The sequence below is a fragment of the Carcharodon carcharias genome, chromosome 3 (assembly GCF_017639515.1).
Source record: "Carcharodon carcharias isolate sCarCar2 chromosome 3, sCarCar2.pri, whole genome shotgun sequence".
Classification (NCBI taxonomy): domain Eukaryota; kingdom Metazoa; phylum Chordata; class Chondrichthyes; order Lamniformes; family Lamnidae; genus Carcharodon; species Carcharodon carcharias.
This window is the reverse complement of record NC_054469.1, coordinates 136,798,975-136,819,444: the sequence shown is the minus strand read 5'-3', so window position 1 is coordinate 136,819,444 and position 20,470 is coordinate 136,798,975. Positions and strand designations below refer to the sequence as shown.

General features: G+C 40.6%; 1 protein-coding gene across 4 annotated transcripts in view; it reads left to right on the top strand.

Moving 5' to 3' along the window:
• Window positions 1–20,470, top strand: part of igf2bp3 (insulin-like growth factor 2 mRNA binding protein 3) — a 158,815-nt gene that overhangs the window by 88,231 nt on the left and 50,114 nt on the right. For all 4 annotated transcript variants that reach the window (XM_041185117.1, XM_041185120.1, XM_041185118.1 and 1 more), the window contains exons 6-10: window positions 3,275–3,565; window positions 5,376–5,510; window positions 6,299–6,421; window positions 6,510–6,645; window positions 13,139–13,249. In XM_041185117.1, coding sequence (XP_041041051.1) covers window positions 3,275–3,565; window positions 5,376–5,510; window positions 6,299–6,421; window positions 6,510–6,645; window positions 13,139–13,249 — 796 coding nt within the window. The remainder of the gene's footprint in view (window positions 1–3,274; window positions 3,566–5,375; window positions 5,511–6,298; window positions 6,422–6,509; window positions 6,646–13,138; window positions 13,250–20,470) is intronic.

Below are 20,470 nucleotides of genomic sequence, written 5' to 3'. Positions count from 1 at the left end.
AACACATCCATTTATCTGGCATCCTGTTTATTGTGTAAAGATCAGCAGATAATTAAGTTAGAACTATCAGCAAGGCAAAACTAAACAGGCTGAGACTTTCTCTCCTAAAAGGGAGGGGGCTGAGGGATGACCTAATAGAAACCTTAAATTGTGAAGGGATTTGGCAGGGTGGACGTAGAGAAAATAATTTTGCTTGTGGGCAAACATAAGATTGTCACTAATAAATCCAATAAGGAATTCAGGAGAAACATCTTTACCCAGTGATTAGAATGTGGAACTTGCTACCATGTGGAGTGGTTAAGTCAAATAGCACAGATGTTAAGGGGAAACTAGATATGCATGCAAAGGAGAAAGAAATAAGATTGTGCTATCAGGGCTAGATGGAATAAGTTGGGAGGAGGCTCATGAAGGCCATCAATACTAGCATGGGCAAATTGGGTGGAATAACCTGGTTTTGTGCTTGAAATTGTAAGCAATTCTTTTGCTGTGAGGAAAACTAAGGATTTATTCCCTAGATCAGTGAGCTATATTGAATTGAATAGACTTCATCTGTATTCTGCCATTTGGTTTTTAACTACCTGTTTTGGGTAAATTGTTATTGGTGGTGAGATGTTATCTCTAATTAGATTGGACAAAATGCTTTTGAGGACTTTGGGGTGTGGAAAATGGGGATAGTTTGTTGTGTCCTTTCACTACTTCTGTGCATTAGATTCAAAATCAGACCAGACTGATTAAAGTTTAGTAGTTCCTTATTTTCTATGTATTGAAGGAATACAATCCTAATGAAGACAATTGAGACCTATAAATTGGCACTGAAATTTGTCATATCTCTGGCCATAAGGATACCTGATAAAGTTTACTTTGGTGCAGTAGCGGGTGTTCTTAAGTTAGGCTAAGGCACTTTTTGGCCAGTGTTGGTTGTATTTTGTATATGACTGTGTATTCATGAATGCATTGCTTTACGCTACACTTGGTGATTGTTTCCATTCCTAAGCAGCTGTAGAACACAAAAATGCACCCCTAAAATAAAGTAAGGGACAAAGAAAATTTAAAAACCTGTAAATGCTAGAAAGTAACAGGTCGGGCAGCATCTATGTGGAAAACAGATAATTTAACCTTTCAGGTACAGATGGGCAACAATTATGAAGCAAATATGATAGCAAAAGTCTGTGGATGCTTAGGTTTGAAATAAAAACAATGTGCTGTGTTACAAACAGGAGGGGGTCTAATTCAAACTACCCTGATTTCTCCCCCCTCCACCTACCTGTAAACAGAGCAAGATATTTTGATTTTTGATTTCCCCCTTTTATAAGTAGTGGTGTATTTCCCAACCCTTCAGTTTTGGTGAGATCCAATTTCTATTAATAACCCCAAAGTAAACTTGATACGAGTGAACTCGGGGTCTGTTTACTCGCGCACACACTCAAAACGCAGGAGAGGGATGTTGCTATGTAGCCCACAGTGCATTCACGCAATAAATGAGGGATAGTGAAAGAGATTTACAGAGCAAAGAATTATTGTTTCACATGAGTCCAGAATCAAAAGTCCAATGGTGAATTCTTTCACCGAGGTCAGAAGACTGAAATGATGTTGGATAATTCCCTTTTCCAGGGGAGTTGCCTTCCACGATTGAGAGAGGCATGCAGAGATGAATTAGTCTTGTAGGTGATGGTACAGAAGTTCAGAAGTCCCAGGAGAAACAGAGTGTAGATAAGGCAGACATTCAAACCTGAACAGAGCTCTTTTTCTGAGCTGCTGCTTGCTAGATGTCACATGACTCCCACCTCTCCACTTTGGCTTTGACAAAGGGTGTATGTTCCTTTGTCTAGGTTCCTGAGTTTGATGATCTAACTAGTAAGAATTTGAAAAGAGGTTACATGGTCCTTTGCCCGAGCAGACTAGGAGACTCCAATGGCCAGGCTTGGCTTATGTAATATAGATAGCCTTTGTATCATTCCCTTTGAATTTGTTCTCTGCAGCGCACAGGGACATTAGTATCTCTTCAGAGATAACGAGGTGTCCGCTTCTCTGACACTGTCAGAAAGTTGCTTTTGTTCAGGGTTACAGGTAGACATAGCGTCTGTTACATCTAGAAAAAACTCAGCAGGTCTGGCAGCCTCTGTGGAGAGAGAAACAGAGTTAATGTTTCCAGTCCAGTTGTACTCGGTTAACTCTTCTTTTTCTCTCCAAAGATGCTGCCAGGCTTGCTGAGTTTTTCCAGCACTTTTTCAGCATTTATAAAACAACAGATCAAGGGGTTTGATGGGGGAAAAACACAAATAGGAAAATAAATAGACTGACCTACAAAGTATTGAAGCATAGGAAAGTGGTGAGCATAATGAGGGAAATCAAATGAAAGACATTTGTGCGTGTGTCAGAGGCTGAAGGTAAGGGCATTGTGAAAAACAGGTAAAGCTGAACAGGCTCTAGTAGCCCTGGATCCTGGCACACAGACAAAGAAATCTCTGTGCCAAGGGTGCAGACCACCATTTCCAGAATGTTGACCTGACAGGGTGTGTGCACTCCAAAGCACCAACAGTAAACAAAATTATATATTGGCCTTGGAGAGAGTGCAGCCTATATTTACTAGAATGATACCTAGACTATAAAGGTTAAACTATGATGAGAGATTAAACAAAGTAGGGCTGTATTACCTACAACGTAGAAGGTTAGGTGCAATTTGATTAAAGTTTTCATGGTACGAAGAGGAACATTCAGGGTAGATTGGGAGAAGCTATTCCCACTGTTTAGGAAATGTTGTGAAGTCAGGAAGCACTTCTACAGTCAAAAGGGTGGTAGAAGTTTTGAACTCTTCCGCAAATGGCAACTGATGTTAAGATCAGTTGCAACTTTTAAAAACTGAGATTGATAGATTTCTGTTAACCAAAGGTATTGAGGGATATAGGGCAAAGGCAGGTGTTCAGAGTGCAAATCAGTCATCATCTCATTGAATGATGGAACAAGCTTGTGGGGCTAAATGACCAACTGCTTTTCCTATTTTCCAAAAAAAAAATAATTGCATGATGATGTGGTCAAACTTTAGTTTTTGATAAATGGCCCCGGTCTGAATTCTTCCAACTATTGATTGACTGCCTTGTTTTCAATATTCTGATATCTAGCATGTGTTTTGACTATCAAATTGCTAATGTAATAGTGTGGTGTTGAAGGGACTTGGGGGTTGCTGCTGTTTTGATTACATTGCTGTCTCAATCTTAAGTGCACGTATTTCTAGTAACAAGTACTAATCATGTATTATTGGTGCTTTGTTTAATAGGGCAATTGAAAAACTTAATGGCTATATGTTGGAGAATTGCTCACTGAAAGTAACCTATATTCCTGATGAGATGGCTGGTCAACAGAGTTCACAACAGTTACATCCACAAGCACGACGTGGTTTTGGACAACGAGGTCCGCCTCGACAAGGGTCGCCTAATGGTACAGTTAGACCGAAACAACAACAGTCTGATGTTCCTTTGCGAATCATGGTTCCAACTCAATTTGTAGGTGCCATCATTGGGAAGGAAGGAGCCACAATCCGGAATATCACAAAACAAACACAGTCAAAGTGAGTATTCCACTTGCAACGTTTTATTATGAAGAGCTTTATCATTTATTCATTATTTAAGTTGTAAGTTTGTATTTTTGAGGTTTGCTTGGGTAAGGGGGGGGCGGAGGGGGTGCAGAACAGATGATTACCAGTTATAACATTCATTGAAAAATAATTTACAGGTACATGCAACCTTGGAACTGAGGCCCTGTCGGATTTTGGATCCTACTGATTTTTGGGTTGGGTGGTTTGGGTTGTGTTGAATCAAGGGATGCTCTGATCACTTGTAGCTTAGGGAAAGAACAGTGCACAAAGTCGGCATGCCAGTGCAGCAACTAGCCCATCAAGCCAGTAAGTTACTTTACTTATCTAATAATAAAAATTCATCATGGCAGCTTTAAAAAATGCCTGGTCAGACATTGCCAGTTTTCAGATAGCTAGATTTAAGACACTGGGTGTACTTTAAGTCCAAACCACAGATTGAATACAAATGCCAATTTGCACATTTTTTGGATTATTTCAAACTTGTAGGAGTAAGGAGGTTAGCAAGGAACATAATTTGAGGACTTGACACTACTGTGATCCCCATAGAGACTGATAATTTTTAAAAGAAATTTGAACTTCCAGTTAATAGCTGAGAGAACGACATGTCAAGATTTCACATTTTAAGATGTCTACTGTAACAAATGACTAAAACTGCCATTAACTAAACACTGTCCTTGTTGGCAACCACAGAACAGAATACTCCCCCATCTTATTGTTAGCCTGCCCAGGGAAAAGAAAACACTTCACAGCTATACTTTACACACTCCTTTATATAGAAATTCAGTTTTCCCAGAATCGATCTGAAGTGATTCTTAGCTCCTGAGGGTTTATTCCTGTTCTTCCTTTGGTTAGCCTGGTAACTTAGAATCTTAGAATTTTCCATCACATTGAGATTTTCTTTTCCCGGAGACACTCCCTCTAACCTAAGCTAGGTGACCCTTCCAGCTTAGCTTCTAATCCCCGCAAGTTTGGTCCTTTCAATTCGAGTATGAGCTTCTACCCATGTTCCTGCATGGTGGTCCATAGAAATTTATTGGTCAGTAGCTGTTCCCTCTCTCTTGGATCCAGGCTGACCCAAAATACTCTAATATTTGGTGGTCTTCTCAGCCTGTAACCTGATCTTTATAATGGCTTCTTCTGTTCCTTCCCCATTGAATTATGAATCACACGGGCTTGTATTTAGGTAGAAATGCTAATCAACTGTCCTTGAAAGCCCAACTCTCATCTTCGAACTAGATGGACAGTTTAAAGTTTAAAAAGGTTTGGAACCTGACATTCTCAACTTTTCTGGGACCTTGGAGACTTTGCCTGTAGTGTTAATACACAGGCTGCTGCCATTGTTGCCAAGTAATTGCCTTGTACCCCTTCCCAGTAACCTAAGCCTTTCTTTGATCTCTAAAGCTGGATTGTTACTGCACACGGTCCTTCAGGAAGATATAATAATGTTATTGGAATTTATTGTAGTTTGAGAGTAGGGGGGGAGAAAGGAATGTTAAGCAGGCCAACATGGGGGAAGTTTAGAATGTGAGGTGTAAAAAGATATTCGCATTTTTAAATAAACCAGACTAACTTGGAGGGGTGAAATGTATCACCTAGCCAGGTAAAGTTAAACATACTGTTTCAGAGACACAGTGAAAGAATGGGAATTTGCATTCAAAGGGGGAAATATGTATAAAGGAGCGAAGGTTGTGTATAAGGGTAGCATTTTAAGATCTAACAAGTGTGAAAAGTCTAAGTTTTTAATATTTGTTAGTAATAGGAATGTTGTGCCTTTTGTGTTTAGGATTGACATTCATCGCAAAGATAATGCAGGTGCTGCTGAGAAGCCAATAAGCATTCATTCAACACCAGAGGGATGTTCAGCTGCTTGTAAGATGATAATGGAAATCATGCAGAAGGAAGCTCAGGATACAAAATTGTATGTACATCGAATAACATTTTGCATTTAAATCCTTTAACAATATGAACAATTTAGTTTGTACCTATAAACTAGGCAGGTGTTTTTATAATTACCAGAATATCCCTCCATTCCTTCAAAAATTAGTTTTGATACAGTAGACACATGGAAAACTGCAGCTCTCTGCAAAACGTTTGGTCACCTAAAATTAACATCTCAATAGCCCACTAGCAAAATATACAGTTCTCCCCTAAAGTTTTCAATGTTATTTGCTTCCCAGGCCATTCCATAAATTCTCTACCATAAACCTAAACTGTGCACCTTCCCTTTTCTAATTTTGAGCCTGTATCCTGTTCCACCGTTTGTGGAAATGTCAAGATATTTGGTGTTCGCTTTATTTATTCCTTAAATGTAGAATGCTTGAATCATTTCTACCGTAAAGCCTTCAACCTGCTTTTCTTACTCAAAATGTATAACACAGTATCAGTTGCCCTTTACCCATAGCTTCCTCTCTGCAATCATAGTCAGCCTATACTAAGCCCAATTATGGCAACTTTTTGCTGTTGAGCCAGTTAACTTGGCATAGAACCTGGGATCCTCTGGGGTGCCTCGGTATGAATCAAGGTGCATTTGCCCAGTGAGCCACAAAGGTAATACTAAATAAAGTAAGTTTATAAGTGCCTTAATTTGAATCGCTATGGAGTGATATTGCCCAATACTTTTGATCTTAGGTAAATTAAACGAATCATCATCTGTTTAAAAAGAAAGCTGCAAACTGGAATTAAGTCTCATATTTTACATAATTGCAGCACAGAAGAAATACCTTTAAAGATTTTAGCACACAACAACTTTGTTGGGCGTCTCATTGGGAAAGAAGGAAGAAACCTGAAAAAAATCGAGCAAGACACAGACACTAAAATCACAATTTCTCCGTAAGTTTTGGAGCTTTGGATTTCAGTTTTCTGTGCATTGAATGGTGATCTTTTGACAAAACTTGAAATGTTTATGTTGGTTCTGCAGGTTGCAAGACTTGACCCTTTGCAATCCAGAAAGGACCATTACAATAAAAAGCAGTATTGAAGCATGTTCCAAAGCCGAAGAAGAAATTATGAAGAAAATTAGAGAGTCTTACGATAATGATATGGCTGCTATGAATGTAAGTAGTCAGCATGTGTTTACTGTTCATACAGTGCTGTTGTTCCAGTTGAGGGTTGTATTATCATTTGAGATATTTAACAATTGTTTTCTTTCAAAGGCACCCATAAAATGGATTTTGTCCTTTGTTCCAAAAGCTGCCTTTTTTTTGGTCTTTGCAGACCTTGAGGATTAATAATGTTGCAAGTTACACTAATCTATTGAATTTCAGGCAACCTTATGTTCACTTCGTATTGTCAAAAATCAAACTTGATCAAGTTTTACAGATTAAAATAACACTTTTACAATTCTACCCAAGTTTGGCTGAGTTTGGCATCCATTTGCTTTTTGGTTGAAAAGTATGCTTTATTCATAAAATTTGCAATAGTAGAGGTACAATCCAGATATCATAGTTCACATTGCAGTGTACAGAACAATTAGTTTAAATATAATAACTTACACTCTCTGGGGAATCATGAAACATTTTCTGATACATACCGCAAGAGATTTTATAATGATTCCAGGCCTCCTTATGCAATGGCAAGAGGGCCCCAAACTGGTCTTTCCCATTGAAACTTGCTGGTGGCTGAGCCAAGTTTAAGTGATGATGGAAAATTGTCCTGGTACGCCTTGCCACAGAAAGCAGGAGAAACTAAAATTGGCCACTTACCATCACTTCAGCCTCTGAGGAGTCAACAGTAGTGCCATCAAGTGACACCTATCTATGAATAACTCAATGGTTTTCAATTTCCAGTGGAGCCACTTGGCTGCAGATCTCATAACAGTTTTGATCCAGGTGTGCAACCAGCTGAATCCTAGTATAGAGGCAAGAGTACATGTGTAGTAGAAAGCATGATACAAAGGAGACCTCGTAAACCTGAGGTCAGTGTGGAAATCTGCCAGTGGCTGAAATCATACCTGACAGAAGATGGCTGTGGTGGCAGGATACCAATTATCATAGCCCTAGGGCATTGCTGCTCGACTTTTTAAGGGCAGCGTCCTTGGCTTAATTTTCTCCAGTTGCTACAACAATGACCTTCCATCTGTCGTAAGGTCAGAAGTAGGGCTGTTTACTGACAATTTGTATTCAGCCCCATCATAATGACACCATGTGCACCAGCCGATGGCAGGACGTGGACAACATCCAGACTTGGACAAGTGCCAAATAACATGTGTGTTGCATAAATGCCAACTAGTAACCAGCTATCGGGGACCAGCTGTTTTTCCCTGACCTTCAGTTGTCCCCTGCTGCAAGCTGGCCTAGACTGCATCATTATCTGGAATTTGTGAACCAACACTGATATTCAGCAAACACTTCTGGTGACCTTAAGATAGCTGGAAGCAAGGTCATTTTTTAAAAATGCATTCATGGGATGGGGGTGTCATTGGCTGGGCCAGCATTTATTGCCCTTGAGAACTGAGTAGCTTGCTAGTTGAGAGTCAGCCACATTGCTGTAGTCTGGAGTCACATGCAGGCCAGACCAGGTAAGGGTGGCAAATTTCCTTCTCTAAAGGGTATAAATGAACCAGATGGGTTTTTACAGCAATCAGCAATGGTTCATGGTCACCATTAGATGGTGCAGGAGCGGGGGGACCTGGGTCTATATGTGCATAAATCATGGATGGTGACAGGACAGATCAAGCGCAAGGATAATGAAGCATACAGCATCTTAGGGTTTATTAATAGGGGCATAGAATATAAAAGCTAGGAAGTTTACGTTAAGCCTGTAAAGAGCACTGGTTTGGCCTCAACTGAGGCATTGCATCCGGCTCTGAGCACCACACTTTAGGAAGGATGTGAAGGCACGAGAGAGAGTGCAGAAAAGGTTCATGAGTATGGTTCCAGAACTTCAGTTATGAAGATAGATTGGAGAACTTGAACTGTTCTCCTTGGGGAAGAAATGATTGAGAAGAGATTTGATAAAGGTATTCAAAATCATGAGGGATCTTGTTAGAGTACGTAAAGAAAAACTTCTAATGAATGAGAAGAAACAAGAACAAGAGGCACATATTTAAGGTAATTGGCAAAAGAAGCAATGGCAACGCGAGAAAAATATCTTTTACGCAATGAGTGTTTAGGATCTGGATTGCACTGAAAGTGTGGTAGAGGTGGGTTCAGTTGACACGTTCAAGAGGGAATTGGATTATTATCTGAATAGGAACAATGTACAGGGCTACGGAAGAAGATGGGCGAGTGGCACCAGGTAAATTGCTCCTTCATAGAGCCAACACAGACACGACAGGCCGAATGGCCTAATCTGTACTGTAACCATTCTGTGATTAAGGAGAAATGTCAGTGCTATGAAATGCATGAATTTTCCATTTGCTGTTCAGGTTTGAGACTTGGAGATAGGTGAATTGAGCTTTCTACATTACCTCATTAAACTTATTATCCAAAGCTCTCCCTACTCCTTTTGTGCGTCATTATTTTCCATTTTGCTACTCCTCTAATTGTCCTTCTCTGAAGATTTCTGTGGTCTATAACACTTAATTCCCAATCATGCCCAGCTAATAGCCAGGTCTTTCTGGCTACTACAAATCCTCCAAACTGAATTTGTGCTTCTAATTTAGTTTTTTTTTCATCTCCCATTTCTCTTTGCTACCCCTTTCCCTAAGCCAGAAAATAATTTTGTTTTCAGTTCAGAATTTTCCCCCTTCTCTGCCAACACCTTCAGCTGTTAAACTTCTGCACTACCATTGTTAATATGGGTCCAGTTGGCCAATAGTAGCTATATTCTGTAGGGCTAAAAGAGTGGTATTGATTTTTGCCGTTTATCATCCTGACAGAATTAAAACTCTAGTTTTTATTAGAATCTGTGGCTGTATTAGATTAAATTGAGTATATTTGTTGCTCTACTAAAGATTGCTGATCCAATAGCAGTTCCATTATATTGAGGAAGCCATTACATCTTCAAAATCTAGTTTAACACATTTTACAATAGATCCACCAAACTGTAGCACAAGGTTCTATGCTGTTAATTATTCAGTGAACTATAACAGGGCACTTTTTAATCTTAAGTACTGCAATGTATTCAGCCTAAATAGTCAAAATGAAGCTTTTTACCAATTGCGTTCGGCATTCCATAACACACAAAGCTGATAATTCCATACTAGTGGAGTAATTTCTCTGAAGTCATAAATTTTGAGGTGTGAAAAATGGAGGTATCCTGGTGTAGTTCAGTGATATAATATGACTGGGAGTGCCAGGTTTGACGTATGTGTAATTTGTTCCCTTCTTCCAAGTATTAAGGACAGACCTGATGCAAAGTGGACAGTTAACTGAAAGGGGAAATCTTTAATGATTTGCACTGCTAATTCAGTGATGTGATTATGTAAGTGAATTTTCTTGCAAATACTAACACTTCAGGGATCTTCTGCCCTAACTTGTGAAAGATTGAACTAGCTGTCGAAAGGAAAACCGTGCTCCCATTGCAGAAAATATTCCTTATTAATTCACAGTAACAAAACAGGTGTTATGAAGTCCAAAACGAATAAAGTGCACATAGTATAGAGTGCTGAATTCTGAAGACACTAGATCCTCAATACATGGCCTGATGGGTTCTAGTCACGCAACAGCCTAACAGTCATCCTCACAGAATCAGACCTTACAGGTAATGTCCCAGACACCACTATCACCATCCCTGGGTTTGTCCAGTGGTATACAGTCGGGAGAGAGTTGCTCTGGGGTCCTCAATATCGATTCCAGACCCCATGAAGTCTCATGGCATCAGGTCAAACATGGGCAAAGAAACCTCCTGCTGATTACCATGTACCACCCTCCGTCTGCTGATGAATGTGCTCCTCCATGTTGAACACAATTTGGAGGAAGCACTGAGGGTGGCAAGGGCACAGTATGTACTCTGGGTGGGGGACTACAATGTCCATCACCAAGCGTGGCTCGGTAGCACTACTACTGACCAAGCTGGCTGAGCCCTAAATGACATAGCTGCTAGACTGAGTCTGTGGCAAGTGGTGAGGGAACCAACAAGAGGGAAAAACATACTTGACCTCATGCTCACCAACCTGCCTGCCACAGATGCATCTGTCCATGACAATATCAGTAGGAGTGACCACTGTACAGTTATTGTGGAGACGAAGTCCTGCCTTCACATTAAGGATACCCTCCATTGTGTTGTGTGGCACTACTACCATGCTAAATGGGATAGTTTTCAAACAGATCTAGCAACTCAAGCCTTGGCATCCATGAGGTGCTGTGGACCATCAGCAGCATCAGAATTATACTCGAACACAACCTGTAACCTCATGGCCCAGCATATTCCCCACTCTGTGATTACCATTAAACCAAGGGACCAACCCTGGTTCAGTGAAGAGTGCAGGAGGGCATGCTAGGAGCAGCACCAGGCATACCTAAAAAGGAGGTGTCAACCAAGTTATAACACAGGACTAGCATGCCAAACAGCATAAGCAGCAAGTGCTAGACAGCTAAGTGATCCCACAACCAGCAGATCAGACCTAAGCTCTGCAGTCCTGCTACATGCAGTTGTGAATGGTGGTGGATAATTAAATAACTCACTGGAAGAGGAGACCCCACAAATATCCCCATCCTCAATGATGGAGGAGCCCAGCATATCAAGGCAAAAGATAAGGCTGAAGCATTTGTTACAATCTTCAGCCAGAAGTGCTGAGGGGATGACCCATCTCGGCCTCCTGCAGAGATCCACAGCATCATAGATGCCAGTCTTCAGCTAATTTGCTTCACTCCATGTAATATCAAGAAATGCCTGCAGGCACTGAATACTGCGAAGGCTATGGGCCCTGACAATATTCTGGCAATGGTACTGAAGACTTGTGCTCCAGAACTTGCCGTGCGCCTAGCCTAGCTGTTCCTGTACAGCTACAACACTGGCATCTACCCAGCTATGTGGAAAATTGCCCAGATATGTCCTGTATACAAAAAGCAGCACAAATCCAACCTGGCCAATTACTGCCCCATTAGTCTACTGTCAATCAATAAAGTAATGGAAGAGGCCATCAACTATGCTATCAAGCAGCATTTGCTTAGCAATAGCCTGCTCACTGATGCCCAGTTTGGCTTCTGCCAGGGCCACTCAGCTCCTGACCTCATTACAGTCTTGATTCAAACATAGACAAAAGTGACTGCCCTTGAAATGAAGGCCGCATTTGACAAAGTCTGGCATCAAAGAGCCCTAGCGGAAACTGTCCACTGGTTGAAGTCATACCTAGCACAAAGGAAGACGGTTGTGGTTGTTGGAGGTCAGTCATCTCAGGACATCACCGCAGGAGTTCCTCAGGGTTCCTCAGGCCCAACCATCTTCAGATGCTTCATCAATGACCTTCCTTCCATCATAAGGTCAGGAGTGGGGATGTTCGCAGATTTGCACAATGTTCAGCACCATTCATAACTCTGCAGATACTAAAGCAGCCCATCTCCAAATGCAGCAAGACCTGGACAATATCCAGCCTGGGCTGACAAGTGGCAAATAACATTTGCGCCACACAAGTGTCAGGCAATGACTATCTCCAACAAGAGAGAATCCAACCATCACCCCTTGATGTTCAATGGCTTTACCATCTCTGAATCCCCCCACTATCAACATTCTGGGGCTTACCATTGATCAGAAACTGAACTGGACTAACCATATCAATACTGTGGCTACAAGTGCAGATCAGAGGTTAAGAATTGTGCAACGAGTAATCCATCACCTGGCTCTCCAAAGCCTGTCCACCAGCTACAAGGTATAAGTCAGGAATATGATGGAGCACTCCTCACTTGCCTGGATGAGTGGAGCTCCCACAACACTCAAGAAGCTTAACACCATCCAGCACAAAAGGCAGGCCGCTTGATTGGCACCACATCCACAAACATTCACTCCCTCCACCGCTGACGCACAGTAGTAGCAGTATGTACCATCTACAAGATGCATTGCAGGAATTCATCAAGGCTCCTTCGATAGCACCTTCCAAACCCACGACCGCTACCATCTAGAAGGACAAGGACGTGGGAACACCACCACCTGGAAATTCCCCTCCACATCACTCACCATCCCGACTTGGAAATATATCGCCGTTCCTTCACTGTTGCTGGGTCAGAATCCTGGAACTACCTTCCTATCAGCACCGGGTGTACCTACACCACATGGACTGCAGCAGTTCAAGAAGGCAGCTCACCACCACCACCTCAAGGGCAATTAGGGATGGGCAATAAATGCTGGCCCAGCTAGCGAAGCCCACATCCCATGAATGAATGAATAAAATAAAATGTTAGCCTAGACGGTGTTAACACCATTAAGCCTAATGCAAAAATAGAAAATACTAGATAGAGCCTTGGAACATTATACTGTGTTAAAAGGTGCTATAAAAATGCAAGTTATTGTGCTTGGCAACAGCACAAAATTCTTTAATGATTTAAGGAAAGCTAGCTTCTTGACTTTTTTATGTTTAGTATAAAATTGGATAATTTGAGATGTTTGAAGTTGAATAATTTGACCATTTTTTTGTCAAAACATTTACAACAGAAAATCTTATTTTTGCAGCTTCAAGCACATTTAATCCCTGGTCTAAACCTAAAAGCTTTAGGCTTGTTTCCTCAATCTTCACATGTACTGCCACCACCTTCTGTACCTCCTGCTTATACTCCATTTGGGGTAAGTGTATTCAATGATGTCTGATACTTTTTAATATAAGTATTATTTTCATAGGCTATTGCTTAATGTTTTAAATAAAGTAAAAACTCTTTTTTAGCTGTGGTTAAGTATTTACACCATATTGGCACAGTTCAATGATTTGTGCCTTTACTTTTGTTCTTTTGTGATAAACATATTACAAGCTCCATTATAAAGACAAAAAACTGCGGCTGCTGGAAATCCAAAACAAAAACAGAATTACCTGGAAAAACTCAGCAGGTCTGGCAGCATCGGCGGAGAAGAAAAGAGTTGACGTTTCGAGTCCTCATGACTCTTCGACAGAACTAGGTATTTCAACCCTTCCTGGGATTCACCTAGTTCTGTCAAAGGGTCATGAGGACTCGAAACGTCAACTCTTTTCTTCTCCGCCGATGCTGCCAGACCTGCTGAGTTTTTCCAGGTAATTCTGTTTTTGTTTTACAAGCTCCATTGTTGTAAGATTTGCATTTCTCAGGTAAGTTTACCATATTGATTGTAAAAGGTTATTTGTGACCAGTTTTAAAGAACTATTGGCAGTTTAATGCTTGGAACATAGAGTTATTCCACTGATTTAATTGTTCTTCACACTGTTGTTCCCTGTGTGGCGACTAAGGGAATGAAAAGTTTCTGATGTAACTGTTAAATGTCGGTGTGGAGCTGTTGGGCCACATGGCCTGTCTCTGCTCTCTCTCAATACTTTTTCACTCAATTACAATCATTTGAAATGAAGGGTAGCAACCTAAGCCATGGTTTAATTTACCAGAACTGCAAAACTAGAATGCAATTAAAATATCTTGGTTTTTGTGTGTGGTACTTTTAATTCAAGTGCACTTCCATGTCCTTTTGGGTGTTGGCATTCAGCCCAGAGAATTAGTAGGACCAGTAGAAATAAATCTGCAGTTAATTGCTGGGAATTTTTTACCCAGTATGATAAATAGTTAGGCCCATAGCTTCAAATAAGAAATGTAAGAACTAAGAAAATATTCAAGTCATCAATGTCCAAAGATGAGTCATGAGTGTCAGAATATTTTTATATGTATTGAAATTGCCTGAAGAGTGTATTTCTGGTTAAATCAAGGCACGTGATAGTTTGAGATTTGTATACATTTTACACCTGCAGGTGAAAGTGCCTATTTACTACTTTTTATATGTTTAGTTCCCAATGAATAACCTGTGGAGAAATATAGAAATGAGTGCAAGTCCTGTTGATCTTCTTAATCTACATGTGTCGTGACCTAATTGGAGCTCTTGCGGCACACTGGGTGGTATGCCATCTTCTGTGCCCATAAGCTCTAGGTTCAAGTCCCACTCCAGGAATGATAGGCAAGGAAGGTGAGTTCACAATGCAGCCAAACAGGTTAAATCTCAATCTGCTAATCCAACCAACATTCTCTAATAGCAGGTGGTAAAACTGGGAGAGAATCCTGGTCAGCCATGTGATGTAAAGAAAATTATAGGCTCCACCATTATTCATAGCTCTGAACTACAACATAGATGTAAAAGTGCATGTTGCCACAGGAACTTGCATTCTGGGACTGGATGGCAAGATCGCCATGCTAGATCAGATTAGTGCCAACAGCACAGGGTTTGATCCCCGTTTTGGCTGGGGTGAATTTGGGACCTGCCTCCTTGCCCTACCCATGGTGGAAATCGTGGCACTGTGGTTCGGACCTACTTTTGGGCAAAGAACTGCAAAAAAGATGACCCAATTATTTTCCAGTATCCTGTGAATATTTAGAATTATATTAAAGCTTACAGCTTTGCTGCTGCTGAGTATGGATGGATATTCATGTTTACATGCGCCTTATCAGGTCAGCTACTTTTGAAGCTCAATAACTGTTTTGATAGGTAATGTGGCAACTGTCTATGCTGACAACTTTCTGCAGACGGCATTGGGATGAATAGGCAGCTAATCTGCATTTTGAGGATCTCAGCAGAACGTTTTGAATGGTAGAGTTGAGGATAAGGAGAAATAGGAACATGTTTTTGGAATAAAAATATGGTGAGAGGTTAATTTCTAATTTCAGCTGTACCATGGAGAATTATATATTTTTTAAAAACACAAATGGGTCTTTAAAGCAGTCTTCCAGGATAATGTACTGACTGACACTCTGTCTGTCTGACAAGTAGTCCACTTGTCCTTTTTGGGTTTTTTTTGATGATCCACAATTTCCAACAGTTAAACATTGGAAAAACAATGTTCAAGAGCAGGATCCAGACAGATTTCTTTCCCCAATGTAACAATGCTGAGGCCGGTTGCATTCCTACCACTACGTGGCTGAATGCAGCTAACAGGCTTGGGGGATTGGTCCTGGAACCTTCCTCGGTTATATTTAATATGTGGAAAAATGTAATTATTTTCAATTTGTTTAAAACTTTATTTGGACTTCAGAAATTTCAGCTGTGGAAATAAATGTTAAAAAAATGTTGATTTAACAGCACTGTAAGGTGAAAGTTAATGTAGAAAATTTAAATTGGAAATATTTTAAATACCGGTTTGCAATGGGGAAAAGGTTAGTTGGAAATTTGAATGGCAGGAAGTTTTGAGGATATAATTTTATAAAAAATATACTAGTTTATGTCCCATGTATTGCACTCAGAACTGGAGACTAAGTGTAATCAGATGAAGCAGGGATAGATGACAGGAGATCATTAGACCATCCTGTGCAGATGCATTATAGTCTCCCATTTGGGAATCTAGGTTTTGTCTGTCTTTTATGTTTCAAAGTTAAATTCAAAACTTGCAGGCAATTGGGAGGTAGAGTTAGTTAGAGCATAGAGTTTCTCCAAGCATTTGGCTGGAGGAAAGTTTGTAGTGGAGTTCCCCAGGGGCCAGTGTTGGAACCCCCTGCTGCAGATGATTCAAAACTCAGAAGCATTGTGAACTATGAGGCAGATGGTGTGGACTTCAAAAGGACATAATCAAATTGGTGGAATAGGTGGGCAGGTGGCAGATGAAGTTCAGTCCAGAGAAATGTGAAATTCATTTTGGTAGAAAGAACATGGAGAGACAGTATAAAATAGAGACAGTATAAAACTCTGAAGGAGTTGCAGGAGCAAAGGGACCTGGGTGTATCTGTGTATTAGCCATTGAAGGTGGCGGGACAGCTTGAGCATGGTTATTAAACCATACAGTATCCTTGTTTTTATTAATAGGGGCATAAACACAAGAGCAAGGAAGTTATGTTGAACTTCTATAAGTCACTAGTTTGGCCTCAGCTGGAATATTGTGCCCTGTTCTGGATGCTGCACTTTAGGAAGGATGTGAAGGCATTGGAGAGAGTGCAGAAAAGATTCATGAGAATGGTTCCTGGGATGAGGAACTTTAGTTATGAAAAGAGATTGGAGAAGTTAGAACTGTTTTCCTCAGAAAAGAGGGCTGGGAGGAGATTTGATAGAGGTATTCAAAATCATGAAAGGTCTGGACAGAGTAGATGGGGAGAAACTGTTTCCATTCATAAAAGATTGAGAACAAGAAGGCACAGGTTTAAAGTAATTAGGAAAAGAAGCAATAGTGAGATGAGGAAAAAATCTCTCATGCAGTGGGTGGTTGGGGTCTGGGATGCTCTGCCTAGGTTGAGGCAGGTTCAATTGAAGCATTCCAAAGGGAATTGGACTGTTTTCTGAAAAGGAAGAATGTACAGGGTTACAGGAAGAAGGGAAAATGGAACCTAGTGAGTTGGTCATTTCGAGAGCCGGTGCAGACATGATGGGCCAGATGGCTACCTCTTGCACGGTCATAATTCGGTGATTCAGTGCAGTTTGAGGAACTGGGAGATGCAAAATGTGGATGAAACACTCTTCTGCAGTTGGTAGTCCTGCATTGCAGTGTGACAAGTTCAAATAGGCCACTTCTACTATGGATATAGGAGTTTAAAATATGGTAAAAAGTTGACAAGTGTGTGATAAACATAAAGAAATTTTTGTCCCTTATGTAAAAAAAAAAAAATTACAGATGTTATCAAAACCATATCCAAGCTAATGCCAATCCAAGCAACACACATTAAGCTTAATACAAAAATAGAAAATACAAGAAACGCTCCAGGTCACCTGGTATCTGTGTAGAGAGGAGAAAAACAAATCAAGTTTAAACCTTAATACTTGTTTTCCTGCCAGTTAACCAGCTTTCAATCCATGTTGTTACAGTTCTTCATACACTCTAAATCATGGTTTTCATAACTAGCCTCATGAGCCATCTTATCCACATTATATTCATTTTATCCTATTTGTCAAAACTGATTTACCTGTAATAAAGCTATGTTGGCTTCCTTTATTATTTCATGCATATCTAAATATTCATCAATTTGACTTCAAACTATAGTTTGAGCTTGCGTGCAAATAACATGCTAACTTTACTTGATTTATCCTTCTCTTGCTTCTTGAATAGAAGTGCTTAATTGTCTGCAGTCATGTGCACAACATATTTAATGAGGATTCAAAAATTGCATTCAGAGCCCCCATTATTACTTTTGACTCACTTGGATTGTAGTTTATCATGTACTGATCTGATTTCAAAGCTAATTCCTTTTCTAGTTATCTCTTACAATTATTCCATATCTTCCTGTATGTACAGTAGTATGCATTCCCACTCTTCCATTATTTAAAAGAAAATCAAATAGTCATGCCCACCATCTTCAACTAGACTTCTCTGTCTCTGATAATCCAATACTCCACTCTTCTACATTTCAGTTCAGGTGTAGACCTTTCTTTGGTTTAGCCGTTCCTCGATCCAGTACCCCAGGGATGTGAACCACAATAAACTCTGAAGCTACATGTTGACTTGCTCTCCTTAATCTATCCAGTACATACAATGCAAAGCAACCTTGAGATTCCCAGTCTAGTGCTTAATTCCTTGAATTCCCTGTGCAAGATATCAAACATGCTTTTAAGTCATTGGTTCCGATCTAGACCACAGCCTTTTGCTGACCTTGATTCCTTCTAAGAAATGTTTTCACCTGTTCCATAATGTCTTTCACCCTAGGGCTAAGCAGGTAATAAACTATTTGGGACTTCCTGTATTGGCTGTAAAACTAAGTTTATTTCTTTGACTAGGGAATCTTCTACCACTTTCCTATTCTTGTTAACCGCCTGCTTTTCACTGGCCCTTAGACACCACGTAACCTGTTGTTTCTGCAGTGCTGCTCAGGACTGCCCTTCAGTCACTATCTGCCTCCCAGATTTTGAATGCACTAATGTTTGGCGTAGTAATTAATTTCCTGGGTCTGTAACTTGTGCCTTTCTCCTGCTGCTTACAAATTTGATTGAATTTTTCATGGAGGTGACCAGTTGTGTAGATGAGGGTAGTGTAGTTGATGTAGTCTATGGACTTCACTCGGGTTTTTGACAAGGTTCCGCATGGAAGAATGGTCAAGAAGGTAAGAGCCCATGGAGTCCAGGGCAATTTGGCAAATTGGATCCAAAATTGGCTTCGTGGCAGGAGGCAGAGAGTGATGGTCAAAGGTTGCTTTTGCGATTGGAAGCCTGTGACAAGTGGTGTACCGCAGGGATCACTGCTGGGACCCTTGCTGTTTGTAGTGTATATTAATGGTTTAGATATGAATATAACAGGTATGATCAGTAAGTTTGCAGATGACACGAAAATTGGTGGTGTCGTAAATAGTGAGAAGGAAAGCCTTGGATTACAGTCCGATATAGATGGGCTGGTAAGATGGGCAGAGCAGTGGCAAATGGAATTTAATCCTGAGAAGTGTGAGGTGATGCATTTTGGGAGGACTAACATGGCAAGGGAATACCCAGTGAATGGTAGGACTCTAGGAAGTACAGAGGATCAGAGGGAGGTTGGTGTACATGGCCATAGATCCCTGAAGGCAGCAGCACAGTAGATAAGGTGGTTAAGAAAATACATGGGATACTTGCCTATTAGCTGAAGCATAGAATATAAGAGCAGAGAGGTTATGTTGGAGCTGTATAAAACGCTAGTTAGGCCGCAGCTGGAGTACTGTGTCGCTACACTATAGGAAGGATGTAATTGACTGGAGAGGGTGCAGAGGGGATTCACCAGGATGTTGCCTAGGCTGGAGCATCTCAACTATGAAGAGGGTCTGGATAGGCTAAGGTTGTTTTCCTTAGAGCAGAGAAGGCTGAGAGGGAACCTGATAGAAGTATACAAAATTATGAGGGGCATAGATAGGTTAGTTAGGAAGAAACTTTTCCCCTTAATGGAGTTGTCAGTAACCAGAGGGCATCGGTTTAAGTTAAGGGGCAGGAGGTTTAGAGGGGACTTGAGAAATGTTTTCACCTAGAGGGTGGTTGGAATCTGGCACACACTGCCTGAGGGAGCAGTAGAGACAGGAACCCTCACAACATTTAAGTAATATTTATATGAGCACTTGAAATGCCATAGCATGTAGGGCTACGGGCCAAGTGTTGGAAAATGGGATTACAATAGATAGGTGCTTGACGACTGGCATGAACACGATGGGCTGAAGGGCCTGTTTCTGTGCTGTATGACTCTGACTTCTCTTGTGCCACACTATTCATTTGCCCTGAATTCTGACCAGGACTCTTGTGCGATAACATTCTGGTGCATACATTCTAGAAATCCCTTGTCCTCTGCTGTGTATTGTGACCAATGACTTCCCAAATGCATAGGCATACCTCTGGACACACACATGATCTATGATGGCCAGCTTATCAAAATTCATGCAAGTCACAAGGTTTCCTTGCTCTGCCAGCCCTCTCTTTAACTGGCCAACTTAAGAATTTGTATAGTGTTGGCCTAAATATGATCATCAAACTTATTCTATACCTATCATGTTACATCTGTGCCCTTTCTCACTTGCTTAACTTTGCTGGCACTACCTTTCTTTCATTACTGTTTAAGTGACATGAATTTTCATCCTACAAGCTCATTCTCCCATGTTGGTTTACTCCTGCATTTTTACAATCTTCAATTAACATCATTGTTGGTATCCACTAACCTTTTGTTAATGCAATTTTGTTGCAGCTGCAGAAATCTCAATTTTACACTAACTCAAGACTTTCTGGTGGCTTGTGCATGCTTGGTTCTCTTGTGTGAAGTCAAATTACTTAGTAAGTCTTTTGATTTACATATGTGACTATTTATGCTGTTGTCTTTGATCTTCCCTGATCATGTCTGTCTGATTTATTTCCAGATCTCTCAATCCATGTAGTAGTTCAAATGTTGAGGACTATGTAGATTATTGGGGTACCTGCTTAAAA